This window comes from Leucoraja erinacea, chromosome 6 (assembly GCF_028641065.1).
Source record: "Leucoraja erinacea ecotype New England chromosome 6, Leri_hhj_1, whole genome shotgun sequence".
Classification (NCBI taxonomy): Eukaryota; Metazoa; Chordata; class Chondrichthyes; order Rajiformes; family Rajidae; genus Leucoraja; species Leucoraja erinaceus.
In genome coordinates, this window is record NC_073382.1 from 52,787,938 (window position 1) to 52,807,848 (window position 19,911).

At 45.2% G+C, this 19,911-nt stretch overlaps 1 protein-coding gene across 4 annotated transcripts in view; it reads right to left on the reverse strand.

Moving 5' to 3' along the window:
* The window catches only part of LOC129698140 (glutamate receptor 4), a 187,811-nt gene that overhangs the window by 80,898 nt on the left and 87,002 nt on the right, over positions 1-19,911 (reverse strand). For all 4 annotated transcript variants that reach the window (XM_055637047.1, XM_055637045.1, XM_055637044.1 and 1 more), the window contains exon 7: positions 3,694-3,861. In XM_055637047.1, coding sequence (XP_055493022.1) covers positions 3,694-3,861 — 168 coding nt within the window. The remainder of the gene's footprint in view (positions 1-3,693; positions 3,862-19,911) is intronic.

The following is a 19,911-nucleotide window of genomic DNA, read 5'->3' on the forward strand; positions in this document are numbered from 1 at the left end:
AAACACCTGACCCTGATCCATGACGCCAAACTGCCAGAATCTTTCCACAGATGGAAATGAGGATATAACCCAGACCTTATTTGTGTGAGCAGCGAACTATCATCCAGAGCTGTGAAAGAGGTCCTGGACCCTATCCCCCATACGCAACACCGGCCAATCACCATAACCATCCGATTCGCTCTCCAAGCAACAACCGTCCCCTTCCGCAGAAGGTTCAATCTGCGGAATGCCGACTGGCTGTCATTCCAACAGGAGATCGAAGACTCCATCCCCAGTATTCCATCACACCCCAACAACTATACCATGTTCACAGAACTGCTGAAAAGGTCAGCCAGGCGACATATACCAAGAGGATGCCAGACCGAGTACATCCCCGGGCTGTCGGAAACATCCAGCGATCTACCGAACGCCTACCACAGGGCATATCACGAGGACCCTTTCTCCTCCACCACCATGGAACTCGGAGAATCCTGTTGAACACAGTCGGGGAGGACCGAAGGCAAGTCTGGAAGGAGTTGATAGAAAACACCAACATGACCAATAACAGCAGGAAGGCATGGGCCACAATCCGCCGCCTCAGTGAAGACCATACCACACTGCCCACGCTCACAACAGTCACAGCAAACTCAGTTGCAGCACAGCTGGTGGCAAACTGTCGTAGTCAAAATCGGCGCAGACCCACAGGAGAATACCGCCGGACAGCGGTAACAGACCGCCTACAACCAGCCAGCGCCCTCACCAAGCCCTTCGACCTAGAAGAACTCGAAGCTGCAATGAGCATGCTGAAACCTGGGAAAGCAGCAGGAATCGATGATGTACTGACGGAAATGATACAGCACCTTGGACCTAAAGCAAAGACCTGGTTCCTAGCAATGCTGAACTCATGCATGGCACAGAAAACAACCCCACCTGTATGGAGAAAGGCCAAGACTGTTGCAATTCCCAAACCTGGAAAGGACCCATCATCCCCAAAGAGCTACAGACCCATTTCCCTCCTCTGCATCACCTACAAGCTCTACGAGAGGCTACTACTCCAACGCCTTATGCCACTTATAGACTCCAAGTTTACTAAAGATCAAGCTGGCTTCCGCCCTGGCCGCTCCTGTGCCGGGCAGCTACTGAACCTCACCCAACACATTGAGGACGGTTTTGAGTGCAAACTCATCACCGGAGCAGCTTTCATAGATCTCACCGCTGCCTACGACACTGTCCAGCACCGCACCATGATCAGGAAACTTTTTGACATGACTGGTGACCGCGACCTGTGCCAAGTCATCACAAGCCTTCTCAACAACAGGCGCTTCTTCGTTCAACTAAACGACAAGAAGAGCAAATGGAAAGCCCAAAAGAATGGCCTACCACAAGGCAGCGTACTGGCCCCCCTCCTCTTCAACATCTACACCAACGACCAACCACTTCCCCCACAATGCCACCGCTTCATCTATGCTGATGACCTCTGCATCACCACCCAACAGGAGAACTTCCAGAAGATCGAGTTTGTCCTGGAAAGCGCCCTCCAAGAGATGACAACCACCTGAAACCCAACCCATCAAAAACCCAACTATGCAGCTTCCATCTTAAGAATCGAGATGCAGGAAAACAACTGAGCATCTCATGGGATGGCCACAAACTCTCCAACCACTTCCACCCCGTGTACCTCGGAGTCGCACTCGACAGGACACTCTCTTTCAAAACCCACCTTCAGAACACCAAAGCCAAGGTCAACACTCGCAACAACATCCTGCGCAAACTGGTAAACTCAAAGTGGGGCGCTGATCCACCAACCATCCGTGCAACTGCCCTAGCCCTGTCCTTCTCCACAGCTGAATACGCGTGCTCAAGCTGGAGCCGCTCCCACCACACCAAACTGGTTGACACAGCCCTCAACGACACCTGCTGCATTATCACGGGATGCATAAAGACAACGCCAGTCCCGTGCCTCTTCGCCCTAGCTGGTATTGCCCCCCCCCCCCCCCCCCGCCCATATCAGACGATCCATCGTCGCCCAAGACGAGCGGAGAGCACAGGAGACCGATACCAGGCACCCCCTGCACGGACACATAGCACCTCCACCCCGACTGAAATCTAGAGCCAGTTTCTTGCAGACAGTCCCACCTCTCCAGACAACCAAAGCAACAGCAAGGACCAACATCTGGAAAGATGAATGGAACCAGCTCAACACACGAGCCCACGACTGGAGAGAGGAATCACTCCGACTGAATGCCTCGCCAGCGGGCACGACCTCCCATGGCCAACCTGGAAGACCCTCAACAGATTACGAGTGGAGCAGGGGAGGTGCAAAGCACTTATGAAAGCATGGAACTACCAGGCAGAAGATACATGCAGCTGTAGAGCAGTACAGACAATGTCCCACCTACTGGAGTGTGACGATGCCCCCCAGTGCAGCCCCCAGGACCTGGCTGAACCGACTCGACCAGCTGTGACCTGCGCCAGATACTGGCAGAACGACATCTGAGATTGCAACGGACTCGAAGAAGAAGAATAAACTATTCTACTCTTCATCTTTCATGCAAAGGGTGGTGGGTGTTTCGAATAAGCTGCAGTACGAGTTAATTGAGGCAGGGACTATAGTCAGGATTGAACCCCGGTCTCTGCCGCTGTAAGGCAGCAGCTCAACCGCTGCGTCACTGTGCCGCCCCTTTAAATCGCCCTCAGTGTGCGGGGAGTGGATGCAAATGTGGGATAAAATAGAATAAGCGCAAGTGTGTGATCGATTGTCAGTCTGAAGAAGGGTCTCGACCCGAAACGTCACCCATTCCTTCTCTCTAGAGATGCTGCCTGTCTCGCTGAGTTACCCTAGCTTTTTGTGTCGATGAACAGAGGGGCCTGTTTCCATGCTGTATCTTTCAGTCAATCCGTTTATTTATTTGAATATCTCTATTAGCAACAAATAAAAACACTTCAAAAGCTGTTGACAACAGTAAGCTGTCAAAATCCATAAGTGCAGGGCAGGAGTGGGTCACATGCTGTAATGCCTGAGCTGACTTGCCATTTGGATCTTGCTCTGCCTCATGTAACAGCCCTCTGATGCAGGGGTCAGCTCGGACAATTCTTTAAATACAAAAGTAAGTGAACATAGGGCACCGGTGTTGGCAGGTCTGGACGATGGATCTGGGATGGATGGATTCCAGATCCGAGAAATTATTTTAAGGTGAGAAGGGAAAGGTTTAATAGGAACCTGAGGGGCAACATTTTCACTCAGAAGGTGGTGGGTATATGGAACGAGATGCCAGAAGATGTAGATCAGGCAGGTTTGCAACAGCATTTAGTTTTGTCTAATTAAGAGATGCAGGGCGGAAACAGGCCCTTCAGCCCACAGGGTCTGTGCTGACCAGCGATCCCCATACTCTAGCTCTCTCTTACACACTAGGGACAATTTACAATTTTTACTAAAGCCATTTAACCTACAAACCTGCACGTCTTTGGAGAGCGGGGGGGGGGGGGGGGGGGGGGGGGGGGGGGGGGGGGCTTCTGGCTTCCCAGCCTCTGAATCTTTGCTTGTTTGACCCTTCCTAACACCGTGTTACTTCCCTCCCGGCTTTGGGTTGCACTTTACCCCCGTCACTCGGTTATAGCGGACAATCAGCATTAACTTGATCAGTACGGGTGTCAGAGATTATGGGGAGAAGGCAGGAGAATGGGGTTAGGAGGGAGGTATAGATTAGCCATTACCTGCTTCAATGCCCTTTCCGTGTCAATGCCTTGAACCCAAGGAGCAGCAGGATTTGCAAGGCAGTCTCCGGCATTTCCTTTCCTCGAGATCCCAATTCGTTGTCTTCGGAGGTAGCGGAATGCTTCAGCCATTACCAGTATCCCATCGTACGTTAATGCTGATGTATACTGAAAGGAAAAGTATCCATGTTGGTCAAGTTATACCATGTTCAGCCTGTGCTTTACATTCAAACTAAATAAAGGTCCACCACCGATTTTCCGGCACCTTTGGTTCCACAGCCTTCGCTGGATTATCTGTGTGTTCGGACAAACAGAGGTCATGGCCTTGCTGGAGCCGAGCTACCAGCCCATAATGTTGGCCACGGAAGTCGGCTATGAGAATGGATCTGCTGGCTCCGGGACGGATCGGAGTTCAGGAGTTCTGGCTGCAGGCGGAACATTCGACACCGCGATCAGCGTTGATGTCCCGATGAGGTAGAGATCAGCTGTCTCACCTGCCACATTTTTGGGATGACTTCCAAAGGGACGGGGGGACTGGGACGGGTGTGGGGGGAGGCGCGGAGGAGTGGACCCACGCCGGCCATTGATCACCTGTTCACACTAGTTCTATGTTATCCCACTTTCTCGTGCACTCCCTACACACTTAGGGGCAATTTACAGAAGTCAATTTGTCTACAAACCGCAGGTCCATGGAAGGTGGGAGGAAACAGGAGCACCCGGAGGAAACCTAAGTGGTTACAGTGAGAACATACAAACTCTGTACAGACAGTGTCAGTGGTCAGGATCGAACCCGGGTCACTGGCGCCGTAAGGCAGCAACTCTATCCCTGCGCCACCATGCTGCCCCAAAGAAGGATAGTGCAGATGAGTGCATGGCTGGAGCACACGGCTTCAATTATTGGGGCTTTGGGACAAGTTCACATTAGCCTAACGATAACTGGAATATTGACTGGTCAGTGTACAAGGTGTGGAGGATATAGACTCCTTGAAGAGCAGTCAGGAGAACATGTTTTTGTAGCCAGAGTGGAGCAAACTCAATGGGGGAGGCCCAGGACAGAAAGGGAATGGGAGGGGGAGTTAAAGTACTGAGCAACTGGGAGATCAGGTAGGTTAAGGTGGACTGAGCGGAGGTGTTCAGCGAAATGATCGTCGAGCCTGCGCTTGGTCTCGCCGATGTACAGGATACCTCCGCTCAGTCCACCTTAACCTACCTGATTCCCCTGTATATTGGCGAGACCAATCGCAGGGTCGATGGTCGTTTCGCTGAACACCTCCGCTCAGTCAACCTTAACCTACCTGATTCCTATAGAAGTTTGAAAACGCACACCTCCAGATCCAGGGACGGTTTCTTCCAAGCTGTCATCTGGCAACTGAACTATCTTATTAACAACTAGAGAGCGGTCCTGACCTACCACTGACCTCAATGGAGGCTCTCGGACTATCTTTTTATCGGACTTTAATGGTCTTTATCTTGCACTAAATGTTATTCCCTTTATCCTATATCTGTTGACTGTGGATGGTTCGACTGTAATGGTTCGGCTTTCTGCCGACTGTTTCGCATGCATCAAAGGCTTTTAATTGTACCTTGGTACATGTGACAATAAACTAAGCTAAACTCAACTAAAATGAAAGGCTAGGGCTATAATATCCAAGGCCCTCTAGTTAATGAAGTGCATCGAGCTTATGGCAAGAGAAAAAAAGGAAGCTTACATCAGGTACCAAGAGCTCAATACTCCGTGAGATTGTAAGTGTGTAGAACATGAGTGTGTGAAATTAAAAAAAGGAGAATTGGAAAAGTAAAGAGAGAGTATAAAAGTACTGGCAAGCAAGAAGATAACTAAGAGTAGCCCTCCTAGGAACCAACACAAACCTATGAGTGGACACAGAGGATATATCTAACATTCTCAATGAATGTTTTGCAGTGGGAAATGGTGCTGTTGCTGTTGTAGTGTGAAAGGGTTTAGAAAGTGGATAAATTGTCAGAACCTGAACATGGGGTGGCCCAGTGGAGCAGTGGGTAGAGTCATAGAGTGATACAGTGTGGAAACGAGCACTTCAGCCCAACTTGCCACCGGCCAACAATGTCACAGCTACACTAGTCCCACCATCTTGCTCTGGGTCCATATCCCTCCAAACCTGTCATATCCATGCACCTATCTAACAGTTTCTTAAATGATGGGATAGTACCAGCCTCAACTACCTCCTCTGGCAGCTTGTTCCATGTACACACCACCCTTTGTGTGAAAAAGTTACCCCTCAAATTCCTATTAAATCTTTTCCCCTTCACCTTGAACCTATGTCCTCTGGTTCTCAATTCCCCTACTCTGGGAAAAAGACTCTGTGCAACTACCCGATCTATTCCTCTCATGATTTTGTACAGCTGCTGCCTTACAGCTGTAAAGCTGCTGCCTTACAGCGCCAGAGACCCGGGTTTGATCCTGACTACGGGTGCTATCTGTATGGATCTAAAACTGGTGCCACAAAGTGACGATAATGGTCAATGGATATATTTATGATGGGAGGGCTGTTCATTGTGGTTCTTGAGAGTCCAGTGTATTCAGTTACTTGCTCTCCTTAATATACCTTGATCAAATTAGACTTAAATGTAGACGATGCAATAAAGAAGTTTGGAACTGATCAAGAATTGGCCATTTGATCGATAGTGAGGAGAATAGCGTTAATCTGAAGGCAGATACAGATGGTCCGTAAGGGCTGGTCAGAAAAGTAGCACTTAATCCAAAGAATTGTGAGGTAGTACATTTAGGAAGCACAGCAATGTGTGGCTTTTTGTAACGTTGTCGGCACCAGATACGTGGCGACTCTGTGTACTGCCTGGGTGGGGTCTACTGTCTAATAATTTTATAATTTTACCGGGTTGTATGCAAAACAAAGCATTTCACTGTACCTAGGTACATGTGACAATAAAGTATAAACCAAATTATTGAATAGTGCTCGATAAATAGGTGTATATTGAGCGGTTTGGCACAATGTAAGTCCAGAGGCTCTTAAAGTTAGCAGGACGGGTAAATAACATGGTTGAAAAGAGGAAAGATTGGCTATGTTTAGATCAAAGGTGGCTGAGGGAAGATTCAATTTAGATTTATAAAATTAAGACTAGCCTGCATAGAATAAATAGGAAGGATCTGTTCTTCTTTACAAAGACTCAAAACTGAGGGGCATAATTTTAACATAATTGGTAAGCAGATTACAGGGGAGATGAGGACATTTTGCTGTCACCCAGAGGTTAGTAGTGGTCTAGAATCGTGTGACAGAGGTAGAAACCATCATCACCTTAACCCGTAGACACAAGGAACTGCAGATTCTGGTTTACAAAAAAAACTCAAAAGACCATTCTTCAAAGGGTCCCGACCGGAAATGTAATTTATCCATGTTCTCCAGAGATGCTGCTTGACACGCTGAGTTACTCCAGCACTTTGAGTCTAATACCTTGATCTGGGTGCGTATTTGAAGAGCCACAATCTGCAGATCCATGGACCCAGTGGAGAATTTGCTGGAGTAGCCCTTCTTCAAATAGCACAGTCAGGATTGTCTGAAAGCCTCCTTTTGATTGAGTTTAGTTTGTCACATGTACCGAGGTACAGGGAAAAGTTTTTTTTGTTGCATGCTAACTAGTCAGCGGAAAGACCATACATGATTACAATCGAGCCGTCCACAATGTACAGATAGCTGATAAAGGGAATAATGTTTAGTGCAAGATAAAGTCCAGTAAAGGTAGTCCAAGAGTCTTCAATGAGGTAAATGGCAGCTCAGGATGGCTCTCTAGTTGGTGATAGATGGTTCGATTGTTTGATTACAACTGGGCCAAAACTGTCCCTGAATCTGGAGGTGTGTGTTTTCGCATTTCTGTACCTCTTGCCTGATGGGAGAGGGGAGAAGAAGGAGTGATGATGTAAGACTTGTCCTTGATTATGCTGGTGGCCTTGCAGAGGCAGCCTAAAGTGTAGGTGGAGTCAATGGAATTGAGGTTGGTTTGTGTGGTGGTCTGAGCTATGTTCACAGAATTTTGTAGATTTTTTTGTTGATTTTCGTAGATTTTTGATGTTTGCGTGAAATTCTGGCAGACCAGAGACGTTCATGGATTTACTTCACTGCGTTGGTAACCCACTTTCCCAGACATGTAAATGTATGCAGTGCTCGCCTCAACTCTGCTCCCAATCCTCATCTCATCTTTATAGCCATCCTTGGTCTCGGCCTTCAGTGGCGAATGACAGACACTGAAATTATTACCTATAAATAATGTTCCAATCTCCACATTACAAATGACCGACTTGACCATGAACTTGCGGCTGAGAAATTAGTTATTCTTTGTAAAACGACTGCTCGTAAATTAAGTTTAAAACAATTTCTGAAGCATTCAACCCATATGAATTAAGGTCCTGACATACCAATTCAACAAATCATATTGATTTTGATGGCTAGGTGCAGAGCTGCCATGGAAGTTATTTCTTGGAGGCTATCAAAGAGAATTGAGATCAAATTTGGGAGCAATACCTTGTTTGAGACAGATTAAGAGATAGAGGAATCCTACAAATAGAAATGTATTCATCCATTTTCAACTACTTTGTTCAAAAACATTACATACTAACTAAGAGTCATAGAGTCATGCAACGCAGAAACATGCCATTCGGCCCGACTTGCCCATGCCGACTATTATATGATCATATGATGGGAGCTCTCCCCTGCCATTCACCAACTGTGAAGAACATTTTGTTAGGACTCCAGGACATCCTTCACAAGGGCTGCCTGTACAAAACGCATGGCAGGAGGTAGCAGCTGGGCTCAGCGCTCTCCTGGGGAAAATTGAATGCAAACACATTGCTTTTCCTTTCACTCTATAATGGGATGGAGATGAGACCACATGCCACACTTAGGCACACACTAATTATCAGTTTGAAAGTGCGAAGTATAATGAGAGCTCAGAAATCAGCAGAACTGGCAAATGTTTGCGTAATTCACTATAATGAGCAAAAGTATCAAGTACCATAATAAAATTAGGGGAAGTCTTACTTTTGTCAAGAAAAAGTATTTAGCTAATCTTTTACTGAAAGAACAGAAATAATCTATCATAGAGGTGTATGAAATCATGAGTGGAATAGATTGGATAAATGCACCATCTTTTGTCCAGAGTAGGAAAATCGAGAACCAGAGGACATACTGTAGGTTTAGGGTGAGGGGGAAAAGATTTAATAGGAACCCAAGAGGTAACTTTTTAACACAAAGGGTGGTGGGTGGACAAAATGAGCTGCCAGAGGGGGTAGTTGAGGCAGGTATTATTGCAACGTTTTAGAAACATTTAGACAGGTACATCGATAGGATACATGGGCCAAACGTTGGCAGGTGGGACTAGTGTAGATGGGGGATATTGGTCGGTGTGGACATGTTGGGCCGAAGGGCCTGTTTCCATGCTGTATGGCTCTATGACTCCATAACCATTCATCACAACTGCATCACATTCATTGTTACAATAACACGCTTTAGCCTGTTAATGCAAAAATGAAAAAGTCTGACAGATATTTCTTGAGAAAACCAGGGTGGTTTAACGTCAAAACCGTGTAGTTGAGTTAAATTCCTCCATTGGGATTTCTGCAAGGGAATGTGCTTTTCTTTGTGAACGACCCATAAGAAGCTAAGCAGGAGATAGGTGCATTGCTTCGTAAGAATGCAAGATATGAAACAAAGCCATTTGGTTCATCAATCAGGTTGTCACTGAGGTTGTGCGCGGGACGTGGTTATACTGTGTTCAGTTCCCTCCTGTCTTGGCACCAAGTCTCCATGCTCCACTTCAGCTGAATGAGAAAAACATTGATTTATTCTCTGCATGGTTCCACTGAGTCTGCATTCACTGCATTAGTCGACTGTCTGTTCCTGACGTTATACACGCAGAATGGCCACCGGCAGAATGTTCAGCTTGAGACATCAGTTTGTGATCCTGTCTTTTCTTCAATAATCGTTTTAGATAATTCTCACTCCTCTCGTTAACATTCTACATTAAATTTCCACGTAATACTAACCCACACACACACACACACAATCAGTTTCAAAGTGCAAAGTATAACGAGAGCCTAGAAATCAACAGAACTGGTAAATTGTTTGTTTCAATTCACTATAATGAGCAAAAGTATCAAGTACCATAATAAAACCATGGCATGGTGGCAGCATGAGGTGCACGGTGGCGCAGCAGTAGGGTTACTGCTTTACCTACTGCCACAGACCCGGGTTTGATCCTGACTACGGGTGCTGTCTGTACAGAGTTTGTATGACCCCCCCCCACCCTCTTGACCTGCGTGGGTTTTCTCCGGGTGCTCTGGTTTCCTTCCACTCTCCAAAGCCATACAGGATTGTAGGTTAATTGGATTTGGCCAAATTGTAAATTGTCCCTAGTGTGCAGGATAGTGCTAGTGCTTGGGGGTCGTTAGTTGGCATGGACTCAATGGGCCGAAGGGCCTATTTCCGCTCTGTATCTCTTAAATAAACTAAACAAAATTAGGAAAAGTCTTACTTATGCCAGGAAAAACTGTTCAGCTAATCCTTTACCGTAAGAACAGAAAGTTATAGAGGTGGACAAAATCATGAGAGGAATAGGTTGGGTAAATGCACAGAGTAGGGGAATCAAGAACCAGAAGACATAGGTTTAAGGTGAAGGGAGAAAGATTTAATAGGAATCTGAGGGGCAACTCCTCACTGGTTGCTCTTTAGTTTACATCAAAGCTATGGCCATGAAAGCATACTAGCACCTTTACTTCGTTAGAAGGCATAGGAAGTACTTTTGCCCAGAGTAGGGGAATCAAGGTCCATGTAAATCTCTTAATCGCCTCCTGTGAAGATCCACTCTTTGTGTAGCTGGCAGGATGCAAGCAATTGTACAGCAAACAAAGCCATGGTCAAAGTTACTCAGGGTCAGGTAAATATCAGGATATGACTGCAACATTGTGCAGTGTGCAGGTTCATTAGTTAATAGGAATAGACAGCACAGGCAGCCAGATTTTCCTTGAGGAATTAATGGTTCAAAGCCTAAATTTCAATGTAATTCGTGATTTCTAAACCCAGCTGTGAGTTGCATTTAAAGCGTTTATGGGAAAATGTAATAAGCTTCAGAACAACAGAAGTACAGCTGCTGGTTTGTACCAATGATCGACACAAAGTGCTGCAGTAATTCAGCAGATCAGGCAGCATTTCCAGAGAAAAGGAATAGTTGACGTTAGGGGTTAGAACTCTTCTTCAGACTGAAAGTAGAGGTGGGGTTGGGGGCAAACTGGAGGTAGGGTGCCCAAAATTGCTCACAATATTGTCTGATAAGTGTCTTATAAAGCCTCAGCATTGCATCCCCGTCTTCTCACAGAGCTTGACAGATTTGCCCTTTACAAATATGTATCCACTGCTATTTTAAAGTCATTGTTGAATCCATAGCCATCACTCAATCAGGCAGCCATCCCAGATCGTAACTATTCACTTCATTAGTATTTGGTTGCTGGCTCACACAGATCCCATAGATAGACACAAAGTGCCGGAGTAACTCAGCGGGTCAGGCAGCATCTCTGGAGAAAAAGGATGGGTGACGTTTCGAGTCGGCACCCTTCTTCAGACTGAAAGTAGGGGGGAGGGAAATGGAGGCAGCAAAAGGCCAGAACAAAGCAGAACTAGCAACAGATGACCAGTGAAGGGTGGATCCCATGATAGCCCATTTTCATGGCTGGGGAAGGTGTGATAATGAAGGGAACAGGGATGCAAACAGTGAAACCTGTAGGGTGACTACTAGTTTGGGGGAGAACCATCTAAATACTATTACGATTTCTCTTGGAGTATAACAAATGCAAGCACCGGGCTTTCACATACACGCCAGGGAAACAGCAGCAAAGCATTCGCAAGGCTGGTCTATGGGGAACGTCAAGGAGATCCCTCCTAAAGTCTTCTGGAGTGAGCTGGCCAGTTCACAGCTCACAAAGTTCATAGCTCACAGAACATGGCAGCACAAGGTTAACAAGGTGTATGTTATGCTTGCCATCATTGCTAGGGGTACATTGAATAAGAGTCAGGAAGTCTTGATACAGCTCTATAAGAGTTTGATTAGACCGCATTTGAAGCATTGCACGGGGTTCTGGTCACCCCATTACAGGAAAGACGTGGAGGCTTTTGAGAGGGTGCAGAGGAGGTTTACCAGAATGCTGCCCGGATGGGAGTGTTTCGGCTAGAGGGAGAGGTTGGATAGACTAGGATTGTTTTCTCTGGAATGTCAGAGGTCGAGGGGAAACTCAATAGAATTATATAAAACTATGAGAGGCATAGATAGGGGAGAGAGTCAGAACCTTTCTTCCAGGGTGGAAAAGTCCAACACTCAAGGGCATAGCTACAAGGTGAGAAGGGGAAAGCGTATTGAAGAAGCGCGGGCAAGTTTATTTTTACACAGCAAGTGGTGGGGGTCTGGAACACATTGCCGGGGGTGGTGGTGGAGACAGATATGATACTGGCATCTAAGGCTTTTGGATAGGCACATTGAAGTCCAGGGATTAGAGGGATATGGATCAGTTTAGCTTGGCATCATGTTTGGCACAAATATTGTACTGTCCTGTGCTGTAATGTTCTATGTTCTATCTACAAGGCAAGTTAGACCCAGAGGCAGTTAGGGGACAAATGTGGAAAAAGGAAGGCCAGTATGTTGGCTGAGGAAAGGCTTCCGGCTGTTCCAATGTGCTGAGTGAGGCGAGGCATTCATTGGCCACAAGAGCAACAACTGCAGCGAGGCACAATTTCCAAGGAGAAGACATTAAGTTTATCAAAAGCTGAGGACATGGTGACTGCTCGGAAAGGAGTGATTTGGAGCCAAGACCACCCCTCCTTTACTCATCAACACCAGAGGCAGGGATGAAGCCTCTGGACACTTGTTGCATGCTGATTAGATGCCCACCCAAGTGCAGAAGCGATGACTGTAGCAAAGTAGAATTACTGTGTTCAGATCACAAGGAATTTTGGTCCAACGTCCACAAAAATATAAAATGACCCTGTTGGGTAGGAGACATTGGAACAGCTGGAAGCTATTGATACGTAGTTGACAGCAACTCTCGATGGTGCATTCAGTTGTATTATATTTCCGACCACAGACAAATGCAATTCTCATGCTCCCTTACAATATGCTACTTAATATTTTTAGTTTAGTTTAGTTTAAAGATACAACACAGAAACAAGCCCTTCGGCTCACAGTCCACACCAACCAGGGATCATCCCGTAGACCAGCAAAAACCCTACACACTAGGGACATTTTACTACTTTTACCGAAGCAAATTAACCTACAAACATGTAGGAAGGAACAGCAGATGCTGGTTTAAACTGAAGATAGACACAAAAAGCTGCAGTAACTCAGCGGGTCAGGCAGCATCTCTGGAGAGAAGGAATGGGAGACATTTGAGGTCGAGACCCTTCTTCAGACTGGTTAGGGATAAGGGAAACGAGATATCTAGATGGTGATGTCGAGAAATAAAGGACAATGAATGAAAGATATGCAAAAAAGTAACAATGTCTGTGGAGGATGCTATCAACTTAGCTCTTCACTACTCCCTACATCATCTGGAATCACCGAACACTTATGCACGCATCCTGTTTATAGACTTTAGCTCGGCCTTTAACACTATACACCCAATTAAACTCTACAATAAACTGTTGGACATGAGCATTCACCCAGCCATGTGCCATTGGATTCTGCACTTTCTGACAAACAGACAGCAAAGAGTCAAGGTGGGTGAAAAACTCTCCAGCCCTCTGACTCTCAACATAGGAGCCCCTCAAGGGTGCGTTCTGTCACCTCAGCTCTTCTCACTTTACACCAACAACCTCACATCCCAATGCAGCTCAGTCAAAATTTTCAAATATTGCAGACGACACAACAATAATTGGCCTCATCTCTGACAACAACGAATCACAATACCATCAAACAGTGGACAGCGCAGTCAAATGGTGCGCAGACAACAACCTCCAGCTTAATACTTCAAAAACCTTAGAAATCATCATAGATTTCAGACGCAAACAAAACCCCAAACCCCCGGTCCATGTCAACTCCCATCCCATAACCTCCACAAACTCATTCAAGTTTCTGGGCAGCTATATCTGCAATAATCTAAAATGGCACATCAACGCAGACCACGTCATCAAGAAAGGACAACAACGCCTATATTTCCTCAGACAGCTCAAAAAGTTCAGAGTCCACAATCACCTCCTGGTCCGTTTTTATCAATCCATCATTGAAAGCATCATCACCTCCTCAATCACAGTCTGGTACGGAAACACTGACAGTCACTCACTACACAGATTACAGCGCATTGTCTCCAAGGCCTCCAGGATCATCAACTCCCCCCTCCCCTCAATCCATCCCATTTACCTCCAACGTACCTCAAAACGGGCAATAAAGATCATCTCGGACCCCTCCACTCCAGCAAACCACCTTTTCCAGTCTCTCCCTTCAGGGAGGCGCCTCAGGTCACTTGCTACAAAATGCACCCGCTTTAAAAACAGTTTCTTCCCCTGAGCAATAAGAACACTCAATTCCCTCAAATAACAGACAATACTAAGGACTTTGATGTATACAGTGTCTTGTCTATGGTCTTTGTCTGTTCTTTTGCACTATGTATTGTTGGTGAGATTTGTGATTTGTGATGTGGTATGGATGCACTTTATTACTGTGATCTGTGTTGTTATTAGTGTTAATGTGACTAAAGCAGTGTACCATCATGTACCAAACCCAAATACCACCAACCCTGGTCGTGTGGCAAATAAAGATTCTATCTATCTATCTATCTATGATGAAGGGAAAAGGCCATTGCTAGCTGTTTGTTGGGTGAAAACGAGAAGCTGGTGCAAATTGGGTGGGGAAGGAATAGAGAGAGAGGGAATGCCAGGGCTACCTGTAGCAATGTTACAAAATTTTGAGATTTAAAAAATCAAGTCTGCAATTTATCCCATCAGATAAAGCATAACAATAAGTTTAATTTGACACATAATTCACTTTCATATCTCAAGTAATAAAAAAGTTATGGCCATTTTCATACGGAAATTAGCATCTTGTTCCCTATTGATTTTCTATGGACATAACAAAAAAGCTGTGATCGTGGACAGTCAAAAGCACATAACCTTCTTAAAAATTAAGAGAACTGAATGAAATTTTCAGTTATCATAGATTGAACCATTCTGAAACAAATATAAAATAATCTAACTTGGATGACCTGAAATTAAAGCATATAATTAGTTAGTTACCCAATTGTAGCTAATTTCAAACTTCAATTTACTAGATCTAAACATCTATCCATTTCTTAATAAATGATTAACATTTTTAAATAGCCCAAGTGTCCAAATAATATTCACAAATAATTCACAATAAAACATGATTTTTAAATCTCATTTACATCAATTTATAGGCCAAATGGAAGGAATTTAGTGTTCAATTGCTGTAAATTAAAGTCAATTTAAATCGGCTTTCTAGTGGGTTCATGTGGAACGCGCTGGTTTAGAACGTTCACATTGCGCTAGATTTATGCCCTCAAATGCCCAGAAAAATACTGCGGGATATAAAGAGCCCAAAATGAACTACTCGCTATAGAAAACTTAAATTACAGGGTTATATACATGCCCCATTTAATGTAAAAATAAGGTACATACCTTTAATTGTTTGCTTTATAAAACCCTGGGGCTGCGAGAGGTTGCGGAGTGAGATAGTGGTTTTTAAATTACTCTAACTATTTTACAAGGCCATAAAAACTAATAATACCTTTTGCGACGGGGTCTTTCAGCGATTTTCCGTTAATGATTTACTAGGCTGAACATTTTCGATTGCACCAGCCTAGTAAAAATCGCGTTTTAAACCCGCCCCCTCTAAACAGCGCCAAACTCACACACAAGGGGTGGGGCAGATGCTCAGCCACGATTCAGGTAGGTTTTGTAACATACCTACTACCTGGTGAGGTAAATCAATATTCACACAATTGGACTGAAAGCTGCCCAAGCGAAATATGCAATGCTGTTCCTCCAATTTGCATTTAGCCTCACTCTGACAATGGAGGAGAACTAGGACAGAAAGGTCAGTGTGGGAATGAGAAGGAGATTTAAAGTATTTAAGCAACTGGGAGATTAGGTAGGTTCAGGCAGACTGAGCGAAGGTGTTCAGCGAAACGATTGCTCAGTCCATGTTAGGTCTCGCCGATGTATAAGAGTCCACATCTTGAACAACAGATACAATAGATGAGGTTGGAGGAGGTGCAAATGAACCTCTGTCTAACCTGAAAGGACTGTCGGGGTGCCTGGACAGAGTCGAGGGAGGAGGTGTAGGGACATCTTTTGCATCTTCTGCAGTTGCAGGAGAAGGTATCTGGGGAGGGGGGTGGTTTGGGTGGGAAAGGATCAGTTAACCAGGGAGTTGCATGTCTTTGGACTGTGGGAGGAAACCAGAGCACCAGGAGAAACCCATGCGGTCACAGAGAGAACGTACAAACTCTGTACAGACAGCACCCGTAGTCAGGCTCCAAACTGGTCTCTGGCACTGTAAGGCAGCAACTCTACTAGTACACCACCATGCCACCCCAATATGAACGACATGATTTGAATGCAGACTAATTCAGCTTTATAGCACTTAGGAAGATCAAGATAGATGGAAAAAAAGGCAGGCAGGATAAGAAGGTTAAGACATTTGGATTCACTCAAATTATTAGGGAATAATTATTAGAGGAAATTCTTAGAGGATAGTTTTACACACAACCACACCTGAAGAGAATACTGTGTACCATATTATTGTGCAACTGTATTATAAATAGGGAAGATACCAAGTGCTGGAGTATCTCAGCAGCTCAGGCAGTATCCCTGGAGAACATGGATAGGTGATGTTTCAGGTCAGGTCTCTTTTTCAGACTTCTTAATCTGCAGAAGGGTCCTGACCCGAGACATCACCTATCCATGTTCTCCAGGGATGCTGCCTGACCTGCTGAGTTACTCCAGCACTTTGTGTCGCTATTATAAGTGGTCTTGGTGCAAAAGTGAACCACAGTTTTACTGTCAATTGGGATTACAGCATGGTATGGCAGCTGCACCATGGCAGACAGGGAGAGGCTTCAGAGGGTAACCAGGACAGCGCAGAGGATCATTGGTTGCCCTCTCCCCTCCCTGATGGACATCTACACCTCCCGCTGCCTTAGCAGGGCAAAGAAGATCACCAAAGACAGCTCCCATCCTGCGTTTGGACTGTTCGACCTGCTGCCCTCTGGAAGGCGCTATAGGTGCATCAAATCCAGGACAAACAGACTCAGGAATAGCTGCTTCCCGAGAATTATATCTACCATAAATTCAAATCCACACATGCACTGACTACACCGCCCAACACGGACTTCCATCTGTATATATGTATATATGTATGTAGCGCCGTAGAATTTGTGCACCTATTCCCCCCCCCCATCTCCCTTCTGTTTTGTTTTTCTGTTTCTTGTTTTTTGTGTAAAATTGTATGTATGCACTGAGTACGAGCAGCTTTCAGTTTCACTGTACATGTATAGTGACAATAAATGGCATATCATATCATGTGGAAATGTTATGTGTTGGAAATTCTTAATTTGTAATGCGATTCTATTTCTGAACTTTCTTCATCTGTGTCCAATTATGAATCTTGGGGGCTTCAATCATCCCAGTGGGATTTCCAGCATTTGCAGCGCCTTTTGATTTTTTGCAATGAATGCATTCCCCTGGTTACCATCAAACCTGATATGTGAATAATTACTTCACAATGTATCTGATGGAACTGGAGGTTTCTCAGAAGGCACGCAGTACATACATTAATGCTGTAGAAAGCTGACACAGCACAGAAATAGACGGAGAGCAAACTGATCTCTGAAGGCAGGAACTCAGACTGAAGAGATCACAGCAACAATTTAAATTAAAGACCAGAAGTTGCTTCTGCTTTTCATGCATATTTGATAACTGTACCTGCACCTGTGAAGACTCTGGCTTTACATCAGTTCAAACCATGAATCATAGACCATAAAGAGTAGAGCACAGGAACAGGTCCTACAGTGTCTATGCAGAGCATGATGCCAAATTAAAGCTAATCTCCTTTGCCTGCACGTGATCTTTAGACTTTAGAAATACAGCACAGAAACAGGCCCTTAGGTCCACCGAGTCCGCGCCAACCAGCACTATAATACACACAAGGGACAATTTACAATTTATTTTACTGGAGCCAATGAACCTACAATCCTGCACATCTTTGGTGTATGGGAAGAAATTAGAGCTCAAGGAGAAAAACCACGTGGTCAATGATGACTCTGGTATAATTCTTGTTCAGTTTGCCCGGGAACACTTTCCATCCAACCATTACTTCCCTCTGTTGCCCTGGCTCTGGGCTCCCAGAGGTTTCTTTCCCACCGACTATGCAGAAAGTGGCCCGGTCATTCCAAGAGGCAATTGGACTGTTCCTTTCATTTCCATCAGGGGGCCATCAGAGAGCGAGGAGGGCCGCCGTGAATGAAGGGGAAATCCGGTCGGTGGATGGGGGGCCTCCAGGAAGAGAGGGGCGGCGGGGGGGGGAGGGGGGAAGGGGGTTTGTCCTGAATGAAGGAGAGATCCACTGGGGGTGGGGAAGGCTGTTGCTACATGTGGCGGCAGGCTGTAGATAGGACTGTTCGGTGAACTTTTGTTACTTTGTCAGCACCAAAACGTGGCAACACTTGTGTACTGCCCGGGTGAGTTCTACCACATGATTTTATTGGGTTGTATGTAAAACAAAGCATTTCACTGTAGCTAGATTCATGTGCCAATAAAGTGTCATTGAATCATTGAGAATGAATACAAAGCATGTTTCCAAAGGTGTCGTGTACAAATGGAGAGTAGACTCTTCATAAATTAGAGACATGTAACAGAAACAAAAAAAGTCCAGGCAAATGTACAGACAAGAGACATGATACCAAAACATGTGTGTTTCCTGGTCCAGTACTTCTAGGGGAACAATCCCATTTCCAATTCTCGCTCTCGTACGTTCTCTCTGTGACCACGTGGGTTTTCTCCGGGTTCTCCGGTTTCCTCCCACACTTTAAAGATGTACACGTTTGTAGGTTCACAAAAATGCTGGAGAAACTCAGCGGGTGCAGCAGCAGCTCCATAGATGCTGCTGCACTCGCTGAGTTTCTCCAGCACTTTTGTGTACCATCGATTTTCCAGCATCTGCAGTTCCTTCTTAAACACATTTGTAGGTTAATAGTCTGTGGTAAAATTGTAAATTGTGTCTAGGACGGTGCTAGTCAGTGCAGACTCTGTGGGCTGAAGGGTCAGTTTCTGCACTGTAACTCTAAAGTCTAAATATATCAGGGTATATTACACAAGATGTATATCTATCACAATTGGAATACAACTTGATGTACATTTGCAGGCTATTAAATGCTGGATTAACTTTTAATGTGCTCTGAATTTTAACAGGACAGGTTGTTTTGAAGAATATATTTCACAGTCCTATTTTGGTTTTATTTAGATGCAACATCTATAGAAACTTTATTGCTGCAACCTTTCCTCCACTGATAAGTTGAATAAGCTTCCTTTCTCACAAATTACCTACACGTTCAAAGTATTTCAACTCATTATTTTCATGATAAGGATCTGGATCGTCTGAAAGCTAACAAGTGGGGAAATCTCTTTTTTATTGCCTGCTCGCTTCAACTGATTCACTCACTCACCCGGAACCTGCATCGTCAGCTTCAGACACTGATGATAAACGTTGGATTCAGCGCGGGCGCAAGGACACCAATAAAAATCCCCTGCCGCTGGAGACTACAGAAGAGCACGGAGTGACGGAGGACACTGACACATCGCCTGGCCAGGCCGACCCCAGCAACTTCGACCCAGTGCTGTCGCCAGGACAACGGGCCTTTAAGGTCAATTTAAGGCACTACTTGAAGAACATTCAAACTTGAAGGGTAAAACTTGAAGATTTAGAGGGATATGGGCCAAACGTGGGCAGGTGGGACTAATGTAGGTTAGACATATCGGGCAGTGTGGGCAGGTTGGGCTAAACTGCCTATTTCCGTGGTGTATGATTCTAAGACTCTTTAATACAAATGTGCTAGAAATGTGTTGACTTGTGTACAGCCTTAATGGAATCTATTAATCTTATGCTCCTGCACTCAGGTCTGATTGTGCTTACACATAATAATATTTTTACTGAACTGTATGCAAACAATGAATTTTA